At 36.3% G+C, this 17878-nt stretch overlaps 1 protein-coding gene and 1 long non-coding RNA gene across 2 annotated transcripts in view; one reads left to right on the top strand and one right to left on the bottom strand.

Moving 5' to 3' along the window:
- The window catches only part of LOC131997385 (uncharacterized), a 101940-nt gene that overhangs the window by 57268 nt on the left and 26794 nt on the right, over positions 1-17878 (top strand). The window contains exon 2 of the long non-coding RNA XR_009398229.1: positions 6428-6443. This is a non-coding gene — a long non-coding RNA (uncharacterized LOC131997385). The remainder of the gene's footprint in view (positions 1-6427; positions 6444-17878) is intronic.
- The window catches only part of LOC106082638 (nose resistant to fluoxetine protein 6), a 147127-nt gene that overhangs the window by 52031 nt on the left and 77218 nt on the right, over positions 1-17878 (bottom strand). Inside the window, exon 4 of the mRNA XM_013245266.2 lies at positions 7076-7332. Within this exon, the coding sequence (XP_013100720.2) occupies positions 7076-7332 (257 nt within the window). The remainder of the gene's footprint in view (positions 1-7075; positions 7333-17878) is intronic.

A 17878-nucleotide genomic window follows, 5' to 3' on the forward strand; every position in this document is an offset into this window, starting at 1 on the left:
AATAATGCAATGAAATGGTAATTTGTTAACTGATTCTCTCGAAATTTGGCAGAAAGGATTTTCGTATTACTCTCGACATTACTTGTGAATTGCAGAGAAATCTGTTCAGATGTAGATATAGCTCTCATATGTATCGCCCGATTTTCACTCCTAGAGCCACTGCCAGCGTATTTATTGACCAATCTTTGTAGAACGCTTTCCTCGACGACTTTTGCAATATCTATAAAGTTGGCTAGAAATCGGTTCAGATTTAGATATAGCTCCCATATATATGTTTGTCCGATTTTGAGAAATATTGCAATAAAGGGCACATTTGTTAACCGATTCTCTCGAAATTTGGCAGGAAGGATTTTCTTCATAGAAATCGGTTCAGATTTGGATACACCACAAATTTGGACTAATATTGAAATAAAGGGTTCATTTGTTAACCGATTCTCTTTGGCAGGAAGGATTCTTTTATGTCTTTTAATATAACTGGTGAATTTCATAGAAATAGGTTCTGATTTGTATATAGCTGCCATATAGGTATTTCGCCCCATTTTCACTTCTAGGGTCACTACAAGCACATTATTGACTAATATTGCCAAAATTGTGCTTAACTCTTTCCTCAATGCCTATTATAATATATAGGAAGTTTGATCCAAATCGGCTCAGACTTAGATGTAGCTCCCATATATATGTTCGTCAGATTTTGACTAATTTGCTATAATGTTGTCTTTTGCTAACCATATTTATCACAGTTTGAACAAATTTGCTCGAAATTTGATACGGATAGTTTAATAACCCATCTGAAAACATCAGCCGGGGGCCATCAAATTGGATCAGAATTAAATATAGCTCCCACTTTGTACTTACAGTATATTATAAAGTCCACTTTTGCCTTTCCTTACTGGTTTTGTATATATTAATCTGTATATTCCAGTGTAAATGTAATCTGTTTTGTACAAACAAGATGGTTTTTTTTGTCATATTGAATACAACAACAAATATATTGATTTATAAATATTTGTCTATCAATATATGTAGCTATGTATGTATGTTAGATGGATACGTATGGTAATTTTCAAAAGAAACTGAAAGCAGCATCTAATGAATACAAATTTGCTAAGAGAAAGTCAAGCCTTCGGAAGAATTTCAGAAATTTCGATTTTGCTTTGTTTATCTAAAATTTTGCATATAATTATTAATTTAAGCTGATTTATTTTTTCCACCTACAGCAAAAGGAGATGTCTTCTTGTTCCTATAGTTGTACCACCCAGATCGCTTTGAAAAGCCTAACAACTTGTGAATTTTCACTTTCGCTAAATCAGACAAGTTCCACAAAAAAATGGGAACCTAAAGTAGAGCTGCTTGTGACTGCCAATGCAGAACACATACACAACAGATGTTCTATAGTCTCTTCTTCCTCGACCTCACAGCTTCTGCACAAACGTCGTTACTTTCAACCTGCAGCATATTTTCAGATCAGACAGTGACCTGTCAAAACGGACACAATGACTGAGACGTCCGTTCTTGCCAACGACAGCTAAGTGGTAGATATCTTCAAGTCTAGATAAGGCCATATAATTTTGGAATGTTCACAACCCCCCGCCTATATGACAATTCGTTTTTATACCCTCCACCATAGGGTGGGGGTATACAAATTTCGTCATTCTGTTTGTAACACCTCCAAATATTCGTCTAAGACCCAATAAAGTACATATATTCTTGATCGTAATGTCATTTTAAGTCGATCTAGACATGTCCGTCCGTCTGTCTGTCGAAAGCATGCTAACTTTCGAAGGAGTAAAGCTAGCGGCTTGAAATTTTGCATCGGTCCATTGTTTTGATATAGCTGCCATATAAACCGATCTCGGGTCTTGACTTCTTGAGCTCCTAGAGGACGCAATTCTCGTCCGATTCGACTGAAATATTGCACGTAGTGTTTTGGTATCACTTCCAACAACTGTATATAGCTTCCATATAAACCCATCTGGGATCTTAACTTCTTGAACCTCTAAAGGGCGCAATTCTTATTCGATTTGGCAGGAATTTTGTACAACGGCTTTTCTCATGACCTTCAACATACGTGTTCAATATGGTCTGAATCGATCAATAGCTTCAAATAGATCCTGATTTAGCTTCTTGAGCCCCTGCAAGGCGAAATTCTTATTCGTATGAACTGAAATATTACACAATGACTTCTACAATGTTCAGCATTCATTTATGGTCCGAATCTGACTATAACTTGATATAGCTCCATTAGAATAACAGTTATTGTTCAATACTCTTTGTTTGCCTAAAAAGAGATACCGCGCATAGAACTCGACCAAGGCGATCCATGGTGGAGGGTATACAGGATTCCGCCCGGTCGAACTTAGTACGCACTTACTTGGTTTTAATGATTTCATTGCCCCTCGGGTCTAGACCTAACCTACATGTCCATATAGGCATATCCAGCGACATGTAAGCTAGGTTTTTAGAATCAGGCCCGAAGGGCGATGAAATGATTAAACAACTTCTAAACTTCAGAACGATTGGTAACATTTTATTCTGCAAACCTCTATCACTATAGGATAAGATATAATATACAAGTTTTTGAAATATTTTTGACATTACGATGCTAAAATTAGAATTTGAATACCTGAGAACAGCAGAAAATGTTTGCTGATTCAGCAAAAAATTACTGCTGTCCTATTTTCAGCAGACTCTTTGCTGTTACAGCAAATTTTTAGCCGTTGCAGCAAACTTTTTTGCTGTTTCTACTAAAAAAAAATCTCTGAGTTCATCTTCTCTCAATAACTCGTCTCTACAAGATTTAGAAGAAAGAAGCACAATATACATGTTTGGGTTTTTAGATGATTTCATTTAATAGCAGGTCCTCATTTCAAATAGTCAACATCAGTGTTCTTTATCAATAGTTTAAGAAGCTAATTCTTACTGTAGCTAGTGCCATAATTCATTTGTCGTGTGGCTGCAGCAATTTGTATTCAATTCAAAATAAAATGCTCACTTTTTAATTATAATATTGTTTTGTCGCAATAACTCAAACTTAATTGGCAGGGATTAGAACAAGTGTTTACTTGTTAAGCATATTTTATGCAAATCATTTTAATGCTAGAATAAATTATAGTCATTACCATAAACTGAAAGTACACAGCATATACCAGTTCTGGCATTTCCGGATCGAAAAATTCATCTACGATAGAATTATATTGGAATTTTACGATGATCCTGAGATCGTCAATATCAAGGATGGACAAAGTAGGTCCCACGTTCTTTTTCGCTCAGCAGAGTACGATTATTTGGTGTGAGTGTGAGCTCTCCTTACATTAAGAGAAAAGAAAACAAAACATGAACATTATTCAGTGCAGCTGAGCCAACAGTTCGTTGAGGTCGGGTTATTGTTTGTTGTTATCACGATCAATAAAAGGGAAATCAGTTTCTTTCTTTGTAGAAAACTTTTTCTGTAGATTTAAATGCTGACTTCTTCAGTAAAAACTGTTCCGTTCAAGTTCTAAGGATTTTCACGACATATTTTTTCATGAAATCGCAATCAAGAAAATGTTGAAAACAACATTCGTCAAAAAGTCTTTAACTATTGAAGCCACAAATTAAACTCTTAGTCAATCCATATTTGAAATTAAGGTTTTATAAAAAAAGTTATTGACCATATATTGCGCATTGCAATTTTACTTCGCGAGTAGAGCAAAATAATTTTACTCATACATAGTCAAAAATTTTACCCATGCCTGGTCTCTATGGCAGCTACGTCTAAATATGGTTCGATCTGGATTTTATTCGCTACGTATGTATATTGCCGTAATGCAACTCTTTATTTCAAATTCAGCTAAATCATTTTATAAAAGCGCTTTTTATGACCCTTATGTCGGCAGATCGGTCTATATAACAGATGTATCCAAAACAATCCAATTTGGATCATATCGGTTGAAACATTGGAGGCAACTCACTGTTCCAAATTTTTGCGTAATTGGGTAATAAATCAGGTTTTATGGCTATAACCCATTAGTGCATGGCAAACGTTTCGTATCGGACATTTGTATACACATCACCAAAGTCAATTTCCGACCCTATAAAGTATACGTATATATGCTTGATCGTTGTAAAAATCCAAAGACGATCTATCAAGGTCCGTCCATCTGTCTGTTGAAATCACTCTACAGTCTTTGAAAATAGAGATAATAAACTGAAACTTTGCACAGATTCTTTTTTTTTTTTGTCCTTAGGCCGGTTAAGTTTGAAGATGGTTACATGGGACTATATATTGATATAGCGTCCATATAGGCCGACCTTCCGATTTATGGTCTGAGGCCAATAAAAGCCAAAATTTATTATCTTATTTCGCTGAAATTTGAGATTGTGAGTTATTTTGAACTCTCGACGTCTTTGTTCAATACGGCCCAGTTCGGTCCAGATTTGGATATAGCTGCCATATATAACGATCTCCCGATTTAGGGTTTTAGGACTATAAAATGTGAATTTATTGGGCACAATGACATGCGTTAGGCCGCTCGGCATTCATACCAAGTGTGGGTAAGATTGGCCTATATTTCGAAGTAACTGCCATTTAGCCCGTTCTCTCAATTTAAGGTCTTGGACCCATAGCAGGTGTGTTGTGTTATACTTCTCGACATCCATGTTCAGTACAGCTCAGATCGTTCCAGTTGTCATATATACCGATCATAAAAGAACTATGGTCCTTTTATGAAGGTGAATTTATTAACCGATTTATTAACGAATGAGTTCTTTTAGGACCTTCGACATTCGTAGCGAGTATGGTCAAGCATGATCGGGCCATATTTGGATATAGCTGGTTCTTGGGATAATAAAAGCACGTTTAAATACTCGATTTCTTTCAAATTTGACACAGTGGGCTGTTGGGCCAGGTCGATCTTAATGTCTTTTTACTTGTTATACCCACCACCGTAGGACCTAATCTTTAATTCGGTTTGTAACACCTCGATATTGATATTGATCTGCGACCCCATAAAGTAAATATATTCTGGATAGTTTCGACATTCTGAGTCTATCTAGCCAAGTACGCCCGACCGTCGGTCGAAATCACGATAGCAGTCGAATGCGTAGAGGTAGCCGCTTGAAATTTTGCACACATATTTCTTATTGATGTAAGTCGTTGGACCATATCAGTTCTGATTTCTATACAGCCCCCATACAAACAGATCCCCCGATTGTCTTCTTGAGCCCCTAGAAGCCATTAGTGCAATAAGAACCAGGACGATAAGGTCACGAACAATCTTAGAATGTAAGAAGGTATAGATTCGGGGGATCACGGAATGGGTGAGGTGGTGTTGTGTTCAGGAGAGGACGTCGAATGTGAATATCTTTACGGACAGTAAACTGGCCTTAAGGACAAAAACAACCAGGACGGTAATGTCACGAACAGTCTTGGAGTGTAAGAAGGAGATTAATGGCTTCTCAAGGATGGCACAATACGCATCGTTTGAGTGCTGGGTCATAGCGTAGTAAGGGAGAATGCCTTTCGATTGGACGCTTTCCGAGTTAACTGCGTGATCCACGAACGCTCGGTCGGTAGTACGGCGAAAATACTATGGGGAGATCCGGATAGTGAGAAGAGGAGGTTATAACTGAAAGGAATTAAAAAGGAGGTTAGTATAGCTCTCAGTATCATAACGGGATTCATAGGACTACGAGCTCACTTTACAAAATCGGTGCGGCAAGTGATAGCATATGTAGGGCCTGAGGAGAGCCCTAGAGCATTTCCTATGTCATTGCCCAACTTTCGCGGCTAACAGACCGGTACTTAGGTGGGGACACAATACCATAGATGAACCAACTTAGAGGCTTGGTATGGAAAACAATTAAGGATTTTGTAAGTAGCATGGAATTACTAACTTAGATTTACTTTTTCGAGCGCACAACAATCCACAACAAGTGATAGCATATGTAGGGCCTGAGGAGAGCCCTAGAGCATTTCCTATGTCATTGCCCAACTTTCGCGGCTAACAGACCGGTACTTAGGTGGGGACACAATACCATAGATGAACCAACTTAGAGGCTTGGTATGGAAAACAATTAAGGATTTTGTAAGTAGCATGGAATTACTAACTTAGATTTACTTTTTCGAGCGCACAACAATCCGATGACTGGCTTAGGTGTATGTCCATAGTGGCATAGGGAGGATTAATATTCACACCCTCTTTTCTACCTAACCTAATTCAGAAATAAACAAAAGTTCTAAATAAACGTTGCTTCTAAACTTCATTCATTAAATGTAAAGACCCTAAATCGGCATATCAATGTAAATGGCAGCTAGATGTAAATGTATTTTCATCAGGACTATATTCGGCATGAATATCGAAGGGTTTAGTACAACACACTTTTCATTTTTAAGCCGAAATCGAAATTATTTTAACACAATTTTCTTGTTCTCTTCCTTTCATTGCAGTCAGTGTCTTCTAGCGGTAAGTTAATTGTGTTTTAAACTATTTTTAATTTAAAAAAATGAACCGGGTTGGCCCCCTCACCAACGTGTTTTTATAACCACCACCAAAATTATAACCACCAGACAAAATTTCATTGAAATTTTCTCTAGGGGCAAAACAATTTTTACTGACATTTTCTCTAAAGACAAAATTACGTTGAAATTTTTTCTTAAGATATGTTTTTAATCTCACAACATAGCACACAATTTGTCAAAGCTTTTTCTTTTGAGCTCTATTTCATTGATTTGTGCTATATTTCAGGATGAAATTATTTTTTGCAATTTTTCCTCTTGCCATTTAATTTCGTTCTCTTCAAACGTTTGCTTAAATACACCAGCAATTGAAATTCAATTTAATCAATTCACAAATTGATTATTATCCTCATTCCCAAAGTGGGAACATTAAGAAAAAGCCACAGTTGAAATCACAATTTCACATGAAATAGATCGCAATTAAATCGATTTCCATCATAACTTGAATTTCGCGATAATAATTGCAAACTCTTGTAATGTGGAATAATTTTTTCAGTTATTTCTTCTTTTCTTTGAGCTTGTATTAGACAGATGAATAGACAGACTGGGAATATACAAGTGCTGCTTTCATGTACTTACATCATCGAATTCACTACGAAATGGTCCATGCGATTGCAGGAGATTGAAAAATGTTTGCAAACGTTTCGATTTGTGTGGCAATTCTGGTTGAGCATAAGCAAGACAATATTGTCCCTTGATTTCATCAATATCCCCAAGTGCACCATCTCCAGCTGCATTCAGTTTATTCATCACTCCCAGACATTGATCGAAATCGCCAATTTGATTTATGTTACCATTCAGGATGCCATGATTTAATTTGCCCGTGGAATCGTGCACTGTAATGAGACAAAAAAATATGTGAAAAGAGATGGTCAGAAAATTATTGAGGAAAAACATAAAATTGTTTTCGATAGCAGAGAGAATATGAAATAATTTATTAACCAACATTAGCATAATTTGAAAATATTTTATGGAGGTATTGTGTTTCATAGATTGGTAAGCCATTCACTATCAAGACTCTGGAAACAATGCAGTGAGTTCAAAACAATGAATCGTTGACGTTTACAATTCACATAAAATTTTTATACCCTATAGTGATATTGTGGTTTATTATTGTTTGTGAACATTACAATACTTTGTTTGTAATGTTCACAAAAGCAAAGTTGTAAAGTATATTTAATATAACTTAATATTTATTAAACTAGGCTAAGGGTGATAAAGTTTTCGACATCTGATTCCATTGATCAGTTTTTAGAAAATTTTATGTCTATTTTCATAAAAATTTTATTTCTATTAAATTTTTTTCTAAATTTTATATTTTATCTATTTCTGCAGATGGTTGATTCGTTGATGGTTGATAGCTCTGCATGATAAGAGAAAAGTTTAATACTTTAATTAATATATTGCTTGTGAGAATTAACATTTTTTTCAGATTCAATGAGTAACATGTAGTGTAGGGTATAAAATAGTCAGCTTTGTCCAGGTTTTTTTTTCTTTATTCTCTACTTTTTATCTCAAATCGTCAAAATTGCGATTGCATCTTCGATAAATTTACATGAGAATTGTTTTGTCAATAATATAAAAAAATGTATTAAGTTAGAGGTTGTTAAAGATTTAATCACATCACCAGACAATTTGTTGCACTGCCATTGTCAGCTGTTTGTATGTGTCATGAGTGCATGAATAAAAATTAAAAGCTGTGACTATTTGTCAACTTTGTGCTTTATTTTGACTATACTCGCCCTTCTCTTGGTGTGGCCAAAGTTTCTTTGATTATACAAAACAACTAAGGATGGGATAAATTCGAGAAAAGCCAACCTTTTGATACCCTACATCAGATTGGGTGTGCACGCAAAGCAGTCAAAATAAGAACTTTCATAAAATTTTAGAAAATAGAAATTGAAGAAATCGTTGGGCAACATTTTGTGATAGTTAAATCGATCGATACATATACAGCGGTCAAAAAAAGTATTCATCATTAGCAAAATTGATAATAAATTCACTTATTTTGGGTAATTGAAGAAAATTTAAAGTAAACAAATAATGCAGTTTTATGCAATAGTTTATTTTTCGTAATATGTTTTAAAATAAATTCAAAAAATAAATTTAATTAGCGCAAAAAATGCAATTTTATATAATAACACCAAAAACAGAACAAAAAAAGTATTCATCATTGATGTGCTATCATCAAAGTCAAATTCAAATATTATTTGGGAATCCCCCTTTTCTGTTTTATTTAGTAAAGGAGGCTTTGCCCTTGACAGCAAATATTTAATTTCATTGAAAATATAGTTTTTGTCAAAATGGGTCGTAAGCAAAACGAGGTTTCTGATGAGGTAAAAGTTTTGATAATAAAACACCACAGGAATGGTTTAACTCAAAAAACTATCAGTGAAATATTAAATAGACCACGATCTACTATACAATCCATCATCAGAAAGTGGACAGAAACGAAAACTGTTGACAATAAACCAAGATCTGGTCGACCAAAAGCACTTTCAGTTGGAGATGTGCGTTGGCTAGTGCGGCAAGTTCAGAAAACTCCGAAGACAAATGCGACCATTCTTCGTAAAAACACTATGGAATATTTAGGGAAGGAAGTTACTACACAAACAATTCGAAATACACTCAAAAGGCATAGTTACAGAGGAAGAACTGCACGTAAGAAGCCCTTTATAAATAAAATAAACCGAGTGAAAAGGCTAAACTTCGCAAAAATGTATGTAAAACAGCCCGAATCATTTTGGAAAACAGTCATTTTTGCAGACGAGAGCAAGTTTAATCTTTTTGAGTGCGATGGAAAGGTCATAGTGTACAGAAAACCAAATACAGAGCTTGAAGAACGAAACACAGTTGCTACTGTAAAACATGGTGGAGGTGGTTTAATGGTTTGGGGGTGTATGGCGGCTTCAGGAGCGGGAAATCTTTAAATTATTAATGGAGTAATGGATCATAAGTATTACATTGACATTTTAAAGAGGAATTTAAAAGATAGTGCTGTAAAACTTGGGCTTGGTAATAACTTTCAATATTATCAAGATAATGATCCCAAACATTCTGCTTTAAATACCAAGATGTGGATGCTGTATAACTGCCCCAAAGTCATTAAAACTCCTCCTCAAAGTCCCGACTTGAACCCAGTTGAACATCTTTGGGAACATCTCGAACGCAAATTGAGAACGCGCAATTTTTCGAGCAAGAGTCAAATGCAACAGGTGATAATGGAGGAATGGACTAATATAGACCAAAATATAACCGCTAAATTAGTCCAATCGATGTCAAACCGTTTAAAAGAAGTTATAAGACGCGGTGGTCGAATAACAAATTATTAATTTTTTTAAATTATGTTATTTATTTTTTTGTTTTTTTGCAATGATGAATACTTTTTTTGTTTAATTTTTTGTGTTCAGCTGTAAAATGGCCCTTTTTGTTCCAATAAATACTATTTTTTTCTTTAAAAACAATGAAATTGTGTACATATATATCACACAAGCACTACTGCATCATTAGTTTAATATGTTTTTATTCCAATTGTCTTTTGTAGACTTATTAAAAAAAAAACATTGAATGATGAATACTTTTTTTGACCGCTGTATATGAGGGTTATATCTGAATCTGATCCAATTACTAAGACATTCATTAGTGATCTTAAGAGACAAAAGAGAAACTATCGTGCAAAATTTTGGGAGGATCGGTTAACAAATGACCAAATTATTGAAGTACTACTCAACATTTGACGATAATATATACGAGGGTTGCCTTTTATATTTCGGGATTAGAGAACACAAAATCAAATATTAATCATTGAACATTGCGTAATTGTTTTTCAAAATATTCCCCATTAAGATCTATACATTTTGCATGCGTTTGAACCAATTGTCAAAGCACTTTTGCCACTCTGATTGAGGTATCTCCAAAACATCCATTCTGAACGCATCAATCGCTTCTTCAAGTGTCCAAAAACGTTGACCTCTCATTTTATTGTTTACGTACGTTGTCAATTCAGGAGGCCACCGTAGCGCAGAGGTTAGCATGTCCGCTTATGACGCCGAACGCCTGGGTTCGAATCCTGGCAGGAACATCAGAAAAATTTTCAGCGGTGGTTATCCCCTTCTAATGCTGGTGACATTTTTGAGGTACATTGTCTTGTAAAAACTGCCCCCCAAAGAGATGTCGCTCTGCAGCACGCCATTTGGATTCGGCTATAAAGAGGACGTCGCTTATCATTAAACCTAAAACTGAATCGGACAGCACTCATTGATTTGTGAGATGTTTTGCATTTGCAGTTTTGCCAATTCAGGACTATACGGCGGATGATTCATAAAATCCATGTTTTGAGTGCTCAAAAATACGGTTGTTTCGTATTTTTTGAGCAATCGACACTAGCCTTTTCTTGAGCGATTGACAAATTGTGTGGGATCCAACGCGAACAATTTTTTTTTGGCAGTCAAATGTTCATGCAATATTGAATGAATGCTGGTGCCACTAATGCCTAAGCTTGTCTCAATCTCACGATATGTCACATAGAGATCTTGCAATATCAGTTGGCGCACAGCATCAATGGTTTTTGGAACAACAACTGATTTTCGAGTTAACTACGACTTCCGTTGAAGTCACCATACCATGGATAAACCCTGGTCCTTGATGGAGCTCCATAAAAAATTGAATTTTGCTCCGTCAAAAATTGAATTAAGTTCATCCATGCAGTGTTGTTGAGTTAATCCACGTCGAAAGTTGTAAAGAATAATCGCACGAAAATGTTCACGATTTACTTCCATTTTTTGGGCGATATGAATCTTTTAAGTTACTGTAAATCACACAAATAACGCTCGTGTGTCAAAACTTTCCGAGTACGTATAACTTCAAAAATGTCAAGCTTTACGATAGAGCTGTCAGTTGGCAGATTGCAACACAAGGGTTTCCAATCCCGAAATATAAAAGGCTACCCTCCTATATGGAAGGTAAAAGAAAACACTGTACAAAATTTTGAGAAAATCTTGTAAGAAGAACGCTGACATAGGTTCAAAAAATTAAAATCGGGTGATACCTATATATGTATGGGAGGTATACCTCCATCTGAACTGATTTGTACGAAACTCTACAGCGATTCTGGGAGCCATAACAGAATTTGTTGTAGTGAATTTCTTGAGAATAGGTTTACAAATGAACACATTACTGCAATATAAGTCCGAACGAAAATACATATGATAGCTTTACGTAAATCTGAACTGATTTCGTCCAAAATCCTCACCTTTTGTGGCAGTAGGAGAAAAAAGCGTAGTGCAAAGTTTTGAGAAGAACGGTTGATGAATGTACTTGTAAAGGATATAAAGGTTTATTTTAGCTGACGCACGTTACGTATTGATGAATGTTCTTGTAAAGGATATAAAGGTTTACTTTAGCTGACGCACGTTTCGTGTTGATGAATGTTCTTGTAAAGGATATAAAGGTTTATTTAAACTGACGCACGTTTCGTGTTTTGTTTCACAGTCAAACATCTTCAATTTGGTCTATAATTTAACCATGAATCGTTTTACAAACGATAAAATCCATGTTTTGAGTGCTCAAAAATACGGTTGTTTCGTATTTTTTGAGCAATCGACACTAGCCTTTTCTTGAGCGATTGACAAATTGTGTGGGATCCAACGCGAACAATTTTTTTTGGCAGTCAAATGTTCATGCAATATTGAATGAATGCTGGTGCCACTAATGCCTAAGCTTGTCTCAATCTCACGATATGTCACATAGAGATCTTGCAATATCAGTTGGCGCACAGCATCAATGGTTTTTGGAACAACAACTGATTTTCGAGTTAACTACGACTTCCGTCGAAGTCACCATACCATCGATAAACCCTGGTCCTTGATGGAGCTCCATAAAAAATTGAATTTTGCTCCGTCAAAAATTGAATTAAGTTCATCCATGCAGTGTTGTTGAGTTAATCCACGTCGAAAGTTGTAAAGAATAATCGCACGAAAATTTTCACGATTTACTTCCATTTTTTGGGCGATATGAATCTTTTAAGTTACTGTAAATCACACAAATATCGCTCGTGTGTCAAAACTTTCCGAGTACGTATAACTTCAAAAATGTCAAGCTTTACGATAGAGCTGCAGTTGGCAGATTGCAACACAAGGGTTTCCAATCCCGAAATATAAAAGGCTACCCTCCTATATGGAAGGTAAAAGAAAACACTGTACAAAACTTTGAGAAAATCTTGTAAGAAGAACGCTGACATAGGTTCAAAAAATTAAAATCGGGTGATACCTATATATGTATGGGTGGTATACCTCCATCTGAACTGATTTGTACGAAACTCTACAGCGATTCTGGGAGCCATAACAGAATTTCTTGTAGTGAATTTTTTGAGAATAGGTTTACAAATGAACACATTACTGCAATATAAGTCCGAACGAAAATACATATGATAGCTTTACGTAAATCTGAACTGATTTCGTCCAAAATCCTCACCTTTTGTGGCAGTAGGAGAAAAAAGCGTAGTGCAAAGTTTTGAGAAGAACGGTTGATGAATGTACTTGTAAAGGATATAAAGGTTTATTTTAGTTGACGCACGTTACGTATTGATGAATGTTCTTGTAAAGGATATAAAGGTTTACTTTAGCTGACGCACGTTTCGTGTTGATGAATGTTCTTGTAAAGGATATAAAGGTTTATTTAAACTGACGCACGTTTCGTGTTTTGTTTCACAGTCAAACATCTTCAATTTGGTCTATAATTTAACCATGAATCGTTTTACAAACGAAAAACGCTTGCAAATTATTGCATTTTTTTTTATCAAAATGCGTGCTCTGTTAAGAAAGATCATCACGCCTGTTCCATTCAGCGATGAATCTCATTCTTGGCTCAATAGGTACGTCAATAAGCAGAATTGTCGATTTTGGAGTGAAGATCAGCCAGGAGCATTGCAAGAGCTACCAATGCATCCAGAAAAAGTCACAGTTTGGTGCGGTTTATGGGCTGGTGGCATCATTGGACCATACTTCTTCAAAGATGATGCAAATCGTAACGTAAGTGTGAATGGTGAGCCCTATCGTGAGATGATATCCAACTTTTTTTTTGCCAAAATACAAGAGCTTGACTTGCATGACATATGTTTTCAACAAGACTGTGGCATATGCAACACAGCACGCGTATCAATGGACTTATTGAGAGGCGAGTTCGGTGAACATTTTATAACACGTTCGGGACCTGTCAATTGGCTGCTTAGATCGTGAGATTTAATGCCTTAAGGCTATTTTTTGTGGGCCTATGCTAAAGCTCATGTCTATACAGACAAACAAACATTTGTTCGTGAGATACCTGGCGAAATGTTGGAAAGAGTATGCCAACATTGGACTAAGCGGATGGAACAAACGGATTGCAATCACGGTCAATATTTGCAGGTTTTTTTTTTTACTTTCCTATTGCTCTTTAAAAAATCACCTTTTATATTCTTGATCGTCTTGACATTCTAAGTCGATTTAGCAATGTCCGTCCGTCCGTCTGTCGAAAGCACACTAACTTTCCAAGGTGTAAAGATAGGTGCTTGAAAATTTGCATAAATAATTCTTATTAGGGCAGCTCAGTTTGGATTGTAAATGGGTCATGTTGGTCTATGTTTTGGTATAGCTGCCATATAAGCCGATCTCCCGATTTGAAATCTTGAGCCCTTGGAAGCCGCAATATTTGTTTCATTTTGCTGAAATTTTGCACGTAGTGTTCTGTTAAAAATTCCAACAACTGTGTCAAGTTCGGTCTAACTCGGGTAACCTGATATTTCAGGTTACCGATTTCACGTTTGAAGCTCCTGGAAGCCGCAAAATTTATTTTGCTTAAATTTTTAGCAGAATACATGGTGGTGGGTTCTTATCATCAGGCCCGGATGACCTTAGCACATTTTGACATGTTTTAATTGAACCAGAACGTTTTTAAATCAATGATTCAATAATTATTTTAAATAAATCTGAACACTACATTCTTTGAAGAATATCTGAATTTCTAATATTTACATTTCATAACAATTTTGTCCTCATCAGCATCAGAATCTCGAGAACGAAGAGATAGGTATACTTCTGGCTATTTAGCTACACAAAATGAATTTCTTTATTTTCTACAAGAATTTAAATTTCAATTTAATTAGAAATGCAAACTTTTCGGCATTTCTATGTGTTTAGATTTGCGTTGACAAGTTAGTGTAACAAAGTTGTATGCCAATTTTTTGTTGTTGAGTATCTGACCATACCTTGTATAATATTCGACCATGATTTAAATCATTAGTTCCTTCAATCATTTATATACTTCCTACCGAAAGTTGGAGGTATAAACATTTTGTCATTCCGTTTGCAACGCATGGAAATATTCATTTCCGACCCTATAAAGCATATATATTCTTGATCGTCGTAAAAATCAAAGACGATCTAGCCATGTCCGTCCGTCTGTCTGTTGAAATCTTGCTGCAGTCTTTACAAATAGAGATATTGGGATAAAGATTTACACAGATTCTTTTTTGTCCGTAGGCAGATTAAATTCTAAAATGGGCTATATCAGGCTGTATATTGATATAGCCCCCATATATACCGATTTCGCTTGTTGGGCTGTCCGACATCCGTCCCTTATATGGTTCATATCAGTCTTTATTTGGATTTAGCTGTAATATTGTATATACCGATCTCTCGATTTAAAGTTTTCGATCCACAAAAGGCTCATTTATTGTAAAATTTTGCTGGAATTTGGCACAATGAGTTGTGTTAGACCCCTCGACGTTAGTACCGACTATGGTTCTGATCGGGCTATATTTGGGTATAGCAGCCATAAACAACGATCTCCCGATTTAAGTTCTTGGTCGTATAAAAGGTGAATTTTTTAACCGGTTTTGCTGAAATTTAGCACCGTGAGCTGTATTAGGCTTTTCAACAGCACTGTTCTAGATCGGCCTTTATTTGGATGTATCTGTTACCGGAGAACACTGTAGCGCAGAGGTTAGCATGTTAGCATTAGCATGACGCTGAACGCCTGGCTTCGAATCCTGTCGAGACTATCTGAAAAATTTTTCATCGGTGGTTTTCCCCTCTTAATGCTGGCAACATTTGTGAGGTACATGACATAGTAAAACTTCTCTCCAAACAGGTATCGCTCTGCGGCACGCCGTTCGGACTCGGCTATAAAAAGGAGCCCCCTTATCATTTATCTTAAACTTGAATCGGACTGCACTCATTGATATGTGAGAAGTTTGCCCTGTTCCTTAGCTGCAGCTGCCATATATACCGTTTTCCCGATGTAAGGTCTTGAGCTATAAAAGGTGCATTTATTACCCGATTTCTCTGAAATTTTGCACAGTGAGTTATGTTAGGCCCCGCAACGTAACGTGGATCAAGGGATAGTCTCGTGATTGAAAGTGATTTAAATTTTTGTTTTGTGAAAGCAGTGGAGATTGTACACTTCCTTGAGGAGTACCTCTGTTGATCCTCCGTGCGGAATTTCCATGCTACTTCTCCCATCAGATGCTTTCCCTTGTCGTGGATGTGTACCGCAAAAATAAAATATGCGGGGCGAACCAAAAACTTAGGACAAGCAGGGTGTGTCCCGCTTGCATGGATACGAATACAATGGAACTGTGCAATAGGGTCGGCAGCGGATGAGCCAAAAGAGTGGGTATCGTTGCACAGTGGGAGCAAATCGAAAGAAACTAGTAAAAAATATGCCGTGTGTGAATGGGTAGAGATATCTCTTTGAAATGGTTAGAACTGAGGTGAGGACATCGTGTGCAAAATTTCAAGGCCCTAGGTTGTCCGGGCGCCTTTTGGAAGGCCCTAAAGTTGGTGACCTTGTTATTTCGAAAAATTCTTCGAGAAAAACGAATAAAGATATCTATGTATTTTTTTTTGAGTATTGCTGGGCTTTGGAAATTTAAAAATTTTAAATTGCCTTTTTTGAAGTACATATAGCACCTGTTTAAATGTCAACTTGTTCAAATTTAAACGCGTCTTCAATATGTTCTCTTCACCAACAAAAAAGAAAAGAATTATGGTACTGAAGCAAGTTTTTTCAATAAAGACTAGGTTAGGTAAGGTTGAAAAGAGGGTGCAGATTTTAAAATTTCAGCCAAATCGGACAGAAGTCTGGATTTCAGAGGCTCAAGAAATCAGATGTGGAGATCGGTTTAAATGGGAGCTACATCAGCTCATTTCCCGATTTGAACCGTACTTGCCACAGTTATTGGAAATAATAGTAGAACACTACGTGCAAAATGTCAGCTAAATCGGATAACAATTTCGGATTCCAGGGGCTTAAGAAATCAAATCGGGAGATCGGTTTATATTGGAGCTATATCCAAATCTGAACCGATATGGCCCATTTGCAATCCTCAACGACCAACGTCAATACGAAGTAAAATGCAAACTTTGCCCATGAACATTCCACTAAGGAACAAGGGCAAACTTCTCACATATCATTGAGTGCAGTCCGATTCAATGATAAGGGGCTTCCTTTTTATAGCCGAGTCCGAACAGCGTGCCACAGTGTGACACCTTTTTAGAGAGAAGTTTTACATGGCAGAGTAACTCAAAAATATTGCCAGCACTAGGAGCGAAAAACCACCGCTGAAAATTTTTTCTCATGGTCTATCAAAATCTCAAGCGGCTAACCTTAAGCCATCTGAAAGTTAATGCTTAAGCGATCGACCGCTAAATTGATTTCGGACTAGATGTCTCGGAACGAGTAATTCTGTCATATCAATGCCCGCTTCCTCCTCGGGCCTTAAAGGAATGACACTATTGAAAGTGTGGTGAAACTTATCCCAATCCGCCTTCCTTCTTTTATGCAGAGGGACCACTCTTAGAACTTTTCGGCCCAGTTATGGTGCACTCGAATGTATCTCTCCTTTTTCAAGCCTTTTCATACCTTCCTCAAAGTTTAGAGTCAAATTGTAGTGACGAATAGTTAATATTATGCCTTACGATTTTTCCACATTTAGTGAAGTGTAACATAAACAAACAAACAAACACAAAATATAAGCCCGAAATGAAAGCGTAAACGAAAAACCGGTAACATGTGAAAACAAAACTGTATGCTAAACCAAATGAAAAGCAAAAAAAAAAGAAAAGAAAAAATAGTAGTAAACAGATAAATATAGTAATCCACCTGAACGCTTGTTGATGGCGGCAATGTCAAGGTCAGCGGTATCCATAACCCAAAGATTTGTCTGTCGTACAATGAGTAACTTCCGCATATGGATTGTGTGTGGAGCCCCAGACACGCTCATCCATATGAAAAAAAAAAACTCAAAACTAAAAAAACCAATAAATGGATGGGATAGATGATTGTAGTTTATTTGCATGGGTAGCTAAAGAGCTTATAAATTGCCTGTGGATTTTTTTTGATATA

Source organism: Stomoxys calcitrans, chromosome 4 (genome assembly GCF_963082655.1).
Source record: "Stomoxys calcitrans chromosome 4, idStoCalc2.1, whole genome shotgun sequence".
Lineage (NCBI taxonomy): Eukaryota > Metazoa > Arthropoda > Insecta > Diptera > Muscidae > Stomoxys > Stomoxys calcitrans.